General features: G+C 47.6%; 1 protein-coding gene across 2 annotated transcripts in view; it reads left to right on the top strand.

The window, feature by feature from the left end:
• Positions 1-6,258, top strand: part of TANGO6 (transport and golgi organization 6 homolog) — a 220,037-nt gene extending 213,779 nt beyond the window's left edge. Inside the window, exons 18-19 of one of the 2 annotated variants that reach the window (XM_056811238.1) lie at positions 3,356-3,414; positions 5,605-5,742. In XM_056811238.1, the coding sequence (XP_056667216.1) occupies positions 3,356-3,379 (24 nt within the window). In that variant the 3' untranslated portion in view covers positions 3,380-3,414; positions 5,605-5,742. Of the gene's footprint in view, positions 1-3,355; positions 3,415-5,604 lie in introns of both variants that reach the window. The other variant, XM_001377974.4, reaches the window with a different exon arrangement.
• The last annotated feature ends 5,377 nt before the right edge of the window (positions 6,259-11,635 follow it).

Consider the following 11,635-nt stretch of genomic DNA (forward strand, 5'->3'; position numbering starts at 1 on the left):
GAGAAAAGGGAATGAATACAAGAGAGATGTGCCCAGTTCGTATAATCAACCAGACTTGGTAACTGATTAGATGAGGTGGGAGTTGGGGGAGTGTGCCATAAGTGAAGAATCTAAGATAAATAAAGCCTATACTGTAGGCCTAAGCCAAGGATTTTTGTTGTTGGGCTTTTTTAAGATTGAGAATTATCGGTTCAACATATTCAGAACAACAAACAAGAACAGTGCTATGAAAACCCAGGGGAAAAAAGATTCTCCAGAAAGAGGGAGCAATCAATAGATATTGTAAAGAGAGCAAGAAGGATGAGTGAATAAAGGTCTTTGGACTTGTGAACCTTAAAAATTCCCAGACCCTACTTCATAAGATTGGATTAAGACCATTCCCCATTTGGGCAGTGAAGGTACTTGATCAGGAATGTGAGAACTCTACTTCACCATACTTAAGCATGCCCTAGGGAAAGATAAAGTTGTAAACTCTTTGCTGTACAATGAAAAGTACTTAAACCCATACTTATAGTAAGACAAAAAAGTTCTTAAGCCATGCCTATTTTTGGATATAATACAAAGGGGTGCTAAATACCTATAAAGGTCAGGCAACTTGTGAACTTACTAGGAGCAAAGAGGTGAAAACTTACTCAGAGATTCTAGTCTACTCAGGTGTGAATTACTCAAAAGATTAGTCTACTCAGGTGTGAACTAAGAATGGTCTGTCCTTTGAAAAACATCTACTGTGATTGGTAGATGGGAGAACTTAGGGGAGGTGACCTAGGAGAAAATTCCCTATATAAGGAGATGACAGTCTCTTGAAAAGAGTCTTTAAGGAGGCTGTTGGGAGAGAGCTCTGGAAACAGGCTCTTGGGACAGTCTCTTGAGGACAGTCAGAAGAATCTCTCTCTGGAGAAGGATGGCTGGCTGAACTGGTGTCTATATTCTTGCTGGGACAGATCTTGTGGTGAGTGATTAAGAACTGACTGATCTCTCTCTTAAGACTCAGGTCTAGGCCATGTTGGCTTAAGGCCCTTCATACTTATTCCTTTCTTACTCTTTCTCTCTCTCTCTTTAATTCCTCATTTGTATTATTAGTTAAAATTCTCTATAAAACCCAGTTGACTTGGGTATATTCATAATTGGGAACATTTCCCTGGTGACCACCTTATATTTGATTTAAAAACAAGACACTGTGGTGAAAACATTTCCTGCAGTCACAATTTACTCACCCACTCTTATATCTATCACAATTTATATCTTCCACTATTTTAATCACTATAGTTTATGCCATCAACCATTTTAACTCTTACAGTTTATGGCCTCCACTCTTTTAAATGTTACAGACTTAGCATGAATTAAATCAGTGGTAACTTTATTTTTTTTAATTAATTAATTTAGAATATTTTTCCATGGTTACATGTTCTTTCCCTCCCCTCCTCCCTCCTGTAGCCAACATACAATTCAAATGGGTTTTACATGTGTAATTGATCAAGACCCGTTTCCATATTATTGATATTTGCACTCGGGTGATCGTTTAGAGTCTACATCCCCAGTCATATCCCCATTGAACCATGTGGTCAAGCAGTTGTTTTTCTTCTGTTTCTGCTCCCACAGTTCTTTCTCTGAATGTGGATAGCATCTTTCTCAAGAATAGTTCTGGATCATTGCATTGCTGCTAGTAGAGGAAGTCCATTACATTTGATTGTGCCACAGTGTATCCATCTCTGTATATGAGGTTCTCCTGGTTCTGCTCCTCTCACTCTGCATCACTTCCTGAAGGTCATTCCAGTTCACATGGAATCCCTCCAGTTCATTATTCCTTTTAGCACAATAGCATTCCATCATCTGTGGCAACTTTAGAGAGAGCATTTTCCGTTAAATGATGAGAATGCAGCCAGATTGTAATGGGTCAAGAAGTGATTGTGAAGTGACAGTGGAGACCAAAGTGGAGAGAGCATTTTCTTGGAGTTTGACTCTGAAAGGAAGGTGTAGCATACCAGGTATATTAGCATCTTGAAAGTATTATTGATGTATTGATATTGTATCTTATGTGTTCATATACCAGACTCAGGTCATGTTACTTATTGACTATTGTATTTCAAAATCTTCAGTCCAAAAGACAAAAGAATTCCCAAGCAAGACATTATTTGCCACAGGGTCCTAGCTCCCACCTTATTAGACCACATGCCTAACCAAGTCACATGTTTGATTAACCTCCTCCTCTTTGATTACATGGTTGTCAGTTAAGCCAATGTTAAAACTATGCCATGTCACATGTTCATTAGCTACCTCCCACTCCACATTCCTAAACTCTCCAGTACAAGTTTGGGGACACATGCAGAGCCCCCCCCCTCTCTCAATGCCATCAGAGGAGCATGCACAATGGAGCCCATATTTTTCAACTCCTTATCTCTTAGTTTTTATTCCTTTTTCTTTCTCTCAATCTCTCTTTCTCTCCTTTATCCATTTTCCCTCAGTTTGCAATCTCCTCAGGTGTCCACCCACAAAAATATTAATGTGTAACTGCAGGAGGTTACAGAAGGAAAGCAATAGAATGAAAGCTTAAGACGGTAGCATCAAGTAACAGTTTTTTAAGAATGGGAAAACTCTGGGCATATCTGTAAACAACGGGGGAAGAGCGGGTGGATAATTCACAATTGGGGAGAGAGAAGGGATGTTTGAAGGAACTGGTCACTTTATTCTTCAAGACTGGATCAAAGGAGGAGAGGATATTGAGGTGGACAGGAGGGGATTTGTGATAAGTGCCTTTTCAGTAAAGGGTGAGACAATTGAGACAAGGTCCTCTGCTGGAAGGTCAGAGGGAAATGGGGTTGTTGGTACCATAAATGGCTTTAGAACAGGTTTGAAATAGTTGCTGTAGGGATTAAGATAGAAAGGCAGTCAGGGAAAAGTAAAAAAGATTGACACCTAAAGGTGAGGCCTAGGTGAGAGTAGATAATATTAGTAATGGATCCAGTCAACACAGTCATGTGACTACCTCTGTCTTAGCTCAGCTGCATAATGAATAGAGAATTCCAGAACTGGGGTTGGAAAAGGAACAATGGGAGAAGGTACAGTTGGGCAAGTTATTCACTCATTTTTATACTTTGTCATAGGGAGATATACCTGAATATTTCATATTTCACCTCTTGGCATTGTAGTTTACATTTCAAGATACTTAAACTTTTTGCCACTTACAATTTTGAAAAAAGAAGAAAAGGTTTGCTGGACCTTCTTCCCTAGGGATTGTGCTCATTTGCAATGATTTTTGATAATCCTAAAGTAATAACAGAATAATTGAAGACGTTCATCTGACTTCACTTTGTAAGATCACTTTTCTTTTTGTTTTCACTGCCCTGTGCATTGTTAGGACGTTCTGGATCAGGCCCTTTGAGGGAGGCAGAAATGCTCCTTTCTGTCTTTGCTGTTGTGAGTATACCTGGGTGCTTAAGGCCCCATAGGGCTCTTCCTGTTCCTTTTCGATATACCCAGGCTTTCCATGATCTATTCTGAGCCAAGTCCATCCCAATCGACTGCCCTCTCTCCCAGCAGCACCCATCTTACATGCCACAGCAAGCCTGTGCCAGGAAGAGGGGGAAATTTCAGATTCTTTTGGTAATGTGCTCTTGCCTTCCCTCCTGACATTTTCCAAACAGAGAATTTGACGACTTCCTCAAGATATCCTCAACCAAACTGCATCTCAAACAGCAAAGGCATTCATTTAAACCCCCCCCCCCCAAACTGCTGCAAACCCAGCTAGATCTCCCTGGGAAAATTTGTCCCCACCCTTGGTACAGAGTGGGGCAAGCAGCAGGTGCTGAACTGATAATGAGAGGTTTCCTCGGTGGGATTGCCTGTATCCTGCCCACCACAGAGACTCCTGGGTATAACTTTACCTTTGAACTCTCTTCACACTCAGCCTGTGATCCGAGGGATTTGATGACAATCCCTCCTTGACACGATGCTTTGATCCATGGGGAGTCCGGAGGAAGTGCTGGGATTCCCAGAGTTACAGGGATTCCGTGAGGAAGGGGGTTATGGGGAGTGATTGGGATTAAGTTTTTAATTAAAAAGAAGTCGTTCTTGACACGCGGTGCCTCAATGGGAGCCTCTGCAGCTGTCGCCAATGACCTTTGACAGGTAACTCCTCTATTCTAGGAGAAACCAGTATTGAAATGTAAGTTTTCCTTATTATTATAATCACACAGGGCATGGTGCCTAGCGTGGAAAATTCAGAATCTACAGTCTTTTTTTATAGCTTTTTTTTTAACCCTGACCTTCCATCTTAGAATCAATACTATGTGTTTTGGTTCCAAGGCAGAAGAGCAGTAAAAGCTAGGCAATGGGGGTGAAGTGACTTGCCCAGGGTCACCCAGCCAGGAAGTGTCTGAGGCCAGATTTGAACACAGGACCTCCCGTCTCTAGGCCTGGCTTTCTATCCACGGAGTTCCCTAGCTGCCTCCCAGAATCTACAGGCTTGCTCTCACGAGGGAAACCAGGGCTTGCTTGCCTTCCAAGTTCTTTCCTAAGCTTCCCTGCCCCAGCAGGTCATAAGTGGAGTTAAAAAGAAGGCGCCATCCCCCCCCACCAGTGTTCTGTGCTGCAGGATGAGCTCTAGGAAGCTGGTTCTTTCAAGGGGTTTCTCTCATCTGTTCCCTCTGATCCAGGGGGGAGGAGGGAGAGGGAAAGAGGGGGTGAATGTGTGGCCCATCTCTGGCTCCCTCCCTCCCCCAACAACAGCCCCACATTCTGATCTGGGAGAATGAAAAGGAGGTGAAGAGGAGCCCTGAGTGGAAGACGTGATACAAAAAGTGTTTACTGTGCCTTTGGGGAACCATTTCTTGGACTCGGTCTTTGGTCCTTTGTGCCCCACACATATGTATGTAGGTACCATATAAATGTTCCCTGTGGGCCAGTCACTTTATATGTTATCTGAGCCTCAAAGCAACCCTGGGAGGTGGGAGCCATTCTTCCCATGTTGGGGATAAGAAGCGGAGGCAGGTAAGTGACTCGCCCAGGGTCACCTCCGAGGCAAATGCCTGCGGCTGGATGTGAGCTGGCCCGGCACTAAGCACTGTGGCCCTTCGCTGACCACTATATGCCTCTCTCAATATATCCCGTACATCAGTGCAGGTGATGCTGCCCTATCATGTCAGGCTCCATCTCCACCTTCCCTCCTTTTCTGTCCCTGCCGGCTCTGGCTCTTTTGACATCCAAAGTACCTGGAGAAACCCCCTCACTTTATCCGGTACCCCTATTTCACAGAGAAGATGGGCGGGAAAGGGCGGGGAGACAGCCAAGGGGACGGGCCCTCCCTTCAATGAGCGAGAAGCTTCTGGAACGGCCTCTTCCCAGGGTGCATCACAGGGGGCGCCCTCCCCTCTTCTTCCTGGCCCGACCTGCTGGCGAGGGAAAGGGGGCGCCCTTGGGGTGCTCCTGGAGATTGCCCAGGTCCTTGTCCTGAGGCGACATGGCGGCTCGGTCGGGCTGCTGGGCCCTGGAGGGGAGGGGTCTCGAGGTCAGCATGGCCGCCCCGGCTCTTGGGCCCGGGGAGCGGGGCGGGATTGGAAGGTCTCTTCCCGGATCTTTACGGGCCTGCGTGTTTGCCTCTCCCGCCAGGTGCTGAGAGACGTCCTGAAGGACCTTTACCGCCTGCTGAAGCACGTGGCCCGCTCGGAGCCCGACGAGGCGGCCAGGCTGCACGCCCAGCTCGCCCTGGAAGAGCTCGATGACATCATGAGGCGCTTCCTGTTCCCGCCGCAGACGCTGGAGAAGAAGATCGTGGTTCTGCCCTAGGCCGCCTTCCGCCAAGGGTGCTCCAGTGGGGCGCTCCAGAAGGGGCCGCTCCCCCAGGACACCCCCTGTGCCCCGGGGAGGAGGGGAAGGACCTGGAGGCCAGCGGGCAGCCCCGCCCATCCCCACCCGAAGGGCATCCTTCCCCTGAGCTCCTAGCCAGAATGGGTGTGGGGGCCTGACCCAGCCACCCCGAGGCCTTGTGGGATACAGGGCATGGGGGGAGGGGAGCGCTCACAGGAACCGGAAGGGGAAGCATTGGAGAGGGCGCCCTCTGCCCTCCCTCCCCGGCCTCACCCACTTCTTCACAGCCTTTTCCTAAATCATCTCCCCATGTGTGGGTGTGGGGGGAGGGGAGGTGTTTCCCAACCAAGGTGATGGCCGCTTGTTTGTCTGGGCACGCGTGGGGGTTGCTTTTGTGGCATTGTTCACTTGCAGGATAAAAAATAAAATAAATACGATGACGGTGATATAAAAAAAGGCATCCATAAAGCTTTTTTCCGAAGAAAGATGGAGCTGCGGGGATTGATGGGAGGGCATTGAAGGCAGGGTTAGTCACGGAGCCAAGCTGTCCAGTTGGCTGACGTCTGGCCCAGGCACGGGAGGCAAGGGCAAATCCCAGAGCCTGGCCAGACTCGGAAGCTGCCAGGGGTGTCCTGCCCCACCCCCACGGCCGGTTGTTCTGACTCCTCTCACCCCAGCCTATGGGGGAAGGGGTGGGAGGCTGGTGACTTTGTGCCCCTTTGCCTCACTTAAGTCCAAATCCCCCCCAAGCCATCACCCGGAACCCTGGGCCTCTTCAGAAAGGAAGGGTGGTGTGTCAGAGTCTCCCTTTCTTTCCAGCACAGTCTTGGCTCATTTGGAAATTTTAGTAGTGAAGACTTGAATAACCCAAGTTCTGTGCTATTATTTGGAAATACCTTTACATCAGTGGTAATCGGCAGCATATGCATAGTTTGCAGAGCATTCACAACAACCCCAGGAGATTGGTGCTGTTATAATTCCCATTTTATGGAAGAGGAAACTGAGGCTGAGAGAATTTAAGCCACTTACCCAAGGTCACACAACTAGTAAGTTTCTGAGGCAGGATTTGAACTTGAAGCTTCTTGACTCCCAAGTCTAAACACACTTTATCCACTATCCCACCGAACTGACCCTTTCCTACTTACCTTACCTTTCATCTTAGAATCAATACTATATATCAGTTCCAAGGCAGAAGAGTGATAAAGGCCAGTGGGGGGTGGCGGGAGTATCTGATGGCAAATTTGAATTCTGCTCTCAATCAACTGAGCCACTTCACTGCCTCCTACTTCCTTTTTCATTCTCTGCTTGACCTTAGCTGGTGAACCATATTAAGAGGAGAGAGAAAAGAGAGAGAGATAAATGGATAGATGGATGGATAGAACGAGAAAGAAACGGAAGGAGATAATAGATGGACAGAGATAAAGAGAAACAGGGAGAGATGGATGAATGGATAGAGAGAAATCGAGGGATGGATGGATGGATGGATATAGATGGAGAGACAAACAGATGAATAGATGGATGAATGTGATAGAAATAGGGAGAGTGGATGGATGGACAGAGGGATAGATGGAGAAATAGGAGAGATTGATGGATAGAGAGAAATAGGGGGAGATGGATGGATGGACAGAGGGATAGATGGAGAAATAGGAGAGATTGATGGAGAGAAATAGGGGGAGATGGATGGATGGACAGAGGGATAGATGGAGAAATAGGAGAGATTGATGGATAGAGAGAAATAGGGGGAGATGGATGGATGGACAGAGGGATAGATGGAGAAATAGGAGAGATTGATGGAGAGAAATAGGGGTAGATGGATGGATGGACAGACGGATAGATGGAGAAATAGGAGAGATTGATGGATAGAAATAGGGGTAGATGGATGGATGGACAGAGGGATAGATAGAGAAATAGAGATTGATGGATAGAGAGAAATACGGTGAGATGGATGAATGAACAGAAATAGATTGCTAGATGGATGGATGGATGGATAGAGAGAAATAGGGAGAGATGGATGAATGGACAGAGGGATCGATGGAGAAATAGAGAGATGGATGGATAGAGAGAAATAGGGGGAGATGGATGGATGAACAGAAATCAATCGCTAGATGGATGGATGGATGGATGGATGGATGGATGGATATAGATGGAGAGACAAATAGAGATGAAGAGATGGATGAATGGATAGAGAGAAATAGGGAGAGATAGAGGAGAGATGAATGGATAACTAGAGAGGGATAGATGGAGAAATGGAGAGATTGGATAGAGATATATAGATAGAGAGATGCATGGATGAATGGATGGAGCTGGAGAGACAAATAGAGATGGAGAGATAGATGAATGGATAGAAATAGGAAGAGATTAATGGGTGGATAGAGAGAAATAGGGAGAGATGGATAGACGAATAGATAGAAATAGGGAGAGAGAAATGGAGAAATAGAGGAGAGATGGGTGGATGGATGGACAGAGAAATCTAGATGGATGGATGGATAGGGAGAAATAGGGAGGGAGGGATTGAGAGAGATGCATGTTTACGTGCAAACATACATGTACACACATGTCACTCAGATCTCTCCAGCAGGGCTCTACCAGGCCTTTCTTTCCTTTCCTCCTTTCTTTGCCTGCATCCTCTTCTTCTCTCCAAGGTTCAGTTCTCTGCTTGGTCCAAGTTGTTTCCAAGGACCACCTTTTGAATTCTAGTGTCCCTCCTCGTCTTCCTTCTTTAGCCAGGCTATTAACTAATCTGTAGTCTGGGCAAAATGGCACAATCTACACACTCCTTGTGCACTTGGAGTTGGGAACAGCTGGGCTTGAATCCCTCCTTCAACACTCACTAGCTGGGTGTGACCTTGAGACCTCCCAAACCTGAGGTTCATCTTTTTTTTTTTTTAAACCCTTACCTTCCATCTTGGAGTCCATACTGTGTATTGGCTCCAAGGCAGAAGAGTGGTAAGGGCTAGGCCATGGGGGTCAAGTGACTTGTCCAGGGTCACACAGCTAGGAAGTGTCTGGGCCCAGATTTGAACCTAGGACCTCCCAACTCTAGACCTGGCTCTCAATCCACTGAGCTACCCAGCTGCCCCCCTGAGGTTCATCTTCTGAAAACTAGAGATAATAATAGCCAACTCACTGGGTTATTTCAAGGATCAAATAAGTAATTTAATTTAATATATCTTGGCAAAGGGCATATGGAGCACTTGACCCTAAAGTCAGGAACTTCCTGGTCTCAGATGCTTACTAGCAGTGTGCCCCTGGGCAAGTCACTTAACCCCCATTGCCTGGCCCTGGACCTTACTATTCTTCTGCCTTGGAACCAAAAAGCAGTATTGATTCTAGGGTGGAAGGTGAGGGTTTATTTATTCTAAATTTTAATTCTTAAAATTTTAATTTTTTAAAAAAGAAAAAAGTGTGAGCTCCAAGGAGTTGGGTGCTCTGTTCCGGCTACCCGTCCTTCTCCTTTGCTCCCTTTCCGAGAAAGCGCTTTATAGAGTCGAGACAACAAAGGTTGTGAAACAGAAAACAAACGCCCTGGCCTGAGAGTCCGGTGGGATTTTGTTTTTAAGTCAGCTTTATTCTTTCCGCCCAGGCCGATGGTTTCCGCAAATATTGCCTCGAATCCCTGCCTCTGCCTCCCTTTCTCAGTCCTCAGCCCGGCCGCTCCGCCTCTGCGGGGGCCACTCCAGGGCGACCTCTTTGCTCAAAAAGAAAAAGAAGCTCGTCCGCCAGCGGCCCCTCTCTCAGCCCTTTGTCTGCCCGTTCGGGCGAGCCGCGCTTTGTCCAACGCTCGCGGGCCTTCGGAAACCAGCGGGGCAGCCCCGTCGGCCGCCTTCCTTCCCAGGGCTCCCCGGCTGGCTCCCTGGGAAACCACGTGAGCGTCTTGGATCTTGGCTGAAAGAGGAGTTCGGCCCTTCTCTCGCAGGCAGAGGGCGAGCCGGACTGTGCCAGAGCCCGCAGCCTGGGTCCCGCGAGGTGCCAGCTGCCGCCCGGGGAGGGAGCGCGGATGACCTTTCCGGGGCTCCTCATTCTGCAGGCAGACACCTCTGCGGTCCCATGCGGCAAACTCCCTGCAGTGAACTGCGTCAAGGCAGCCAACTCCCCCGACTGCCTCAGCTGCGCGCCTGCCCGCCGCGGGCAGCCGCCTGGCAAACCTGCTTCCCCTTCCGGTATTGCGGCCAACCCTGAGCATGCTGGGCAATGAAGAGACGAGACGCGGCCCCAGTGAGAAACCCTTTTCAGCAGAGCCGGGAGAGGGGGGGCGGGGCCCGCAGGGTCCCCCGGTTCGTTCTTCGTGGTGCCCCCCATTCCCCACTCACGAATGGCGCCCCCCCCCCGGGACGCAACGTCCTGATCGTTCCTGATTATTTTCCCACCTCACGTCCCTGCCTCCCTCCCCCCCAATCTTTCAGCCTTGATCCCTTTATACGTCTCTTTGTCTCCTATTACTTAGAGCGGAAGAGCTCCAAGATCTCCCTCCTTCAGAATCGTTCTGGGCTTCCAAGGCTGGGAACGTGAGAGCGAGACCCCCCTCCTTCCTTCCTTTCCACATGATGACTTGCCAGTCAACCCTGGATGGACATAAAATTAAAGGAGACCCCCTACGTTAGCCCCTTTTTCCATTTTATTTTACTTTTTTTAAATTACTTGAAGCAAAAGAGAGTTTTGTTCTGGCCCTTTACTTTCTGGGGGAGCGCCATTACCTTTTAAAAATCTTACCTTTAAGTATCTCTGCCCAACAAAATAAAAAACAAAATCTGTCTGATAAACACAATTTTTTAAACCTTTACCTTCTATCTTAGAGCTAAATATATATATATATATGTATATATATATATATATTTTTTTTTAAACCCTTACCTTCCACCTTAGAATCAATACTGTGTATTGATGGGGGTCAAGTGACTTGCCCAGGGTCACACAGCTAGGAAGGGGCTGAGGCCAGATTTTAACCCCCAACCTCCCATCTCTGGGTCTGGCTCTCCATCCACTGAGTCACCCAGCTGCCCCCCTAAGAATTAATATTAAGTAGTGGTTCTAAGGGAGAAGAGTGTCCAGGGCTAGTCAATGTCAAGTGACTTGCCCAGAGTCACATAGCTAGGAAATGTCTGAGTCTAGATTTGAACCCCCAACCTCCCATCTCTAGGCCTGACTCTCCATCCACTGAGCTACCCAGCTGCCCCTAATAAACACAATTTTTAGGACACCCAGCATTTCCCAGGTCTCTAGAAGAGAAGACAGAAGAAGCCTGTGTCTATAGAAAGGACCAGACAAAAGAAAATCTCTAGACAAGGTTTTTCCTCCCAGTTCCCATCCCTGTAAATATACTTCGTCATCATAATTCACATTCATACAGCATGTCCCAGAAGCTTCAGTGCAGTTTTAATCCATTCTTCATGAGCTCTTCTGGGACCCTGGAATAGTAACGAGACAGAGCCCCGATCTGGGGGTGCACATGCTCCAGAACTGCCAGGGATACAGTCGAGCCCTGACTGGTATTGACCCAGACAGCCTTGAAATCGGGCTTTGGTAGAATGAACAAAAATCTGCTTTGGGCAGCCGCCAACAACACTACCCAAGGAAGAGGATGCCCGCTAGAAAAAGGGGGTGGAGGGTTCCGGAGCCCCTCGCGTCTCCTTTCTGGCCGATGCCCCTGCAGCAAACCATCACTCTCACAATCCCTCACTTTCATTAGACAAAAAAGGTCATCCCAGAAATTGGTGTCTCACTCGCCTTCAGTCCTTCCCTCACCTCCCTTCCCTATTTCCTAGCTGGCAGATATCCTGAGAGGGAGCCAATAAGGATCCTGGAGTCATCTGGGGACATCCTGGGAATAAGCCTG

Source organism: Monodelphis domestica, chromosome 1 (genome assembly GCF_027887165.1).
Source record: "Monodelphis domestica isolate mMonDom1 chromosome 1, mMonDom1.pri, whole genome shotgun sequence".
Taxonomy (NCBI): domain Eukaryota; kingdom Metazoa; phylum Chordata; class Mammalia; order Didelphimorphia; family Didelphidae; genus Monodelphis; species Monodelphis domestica.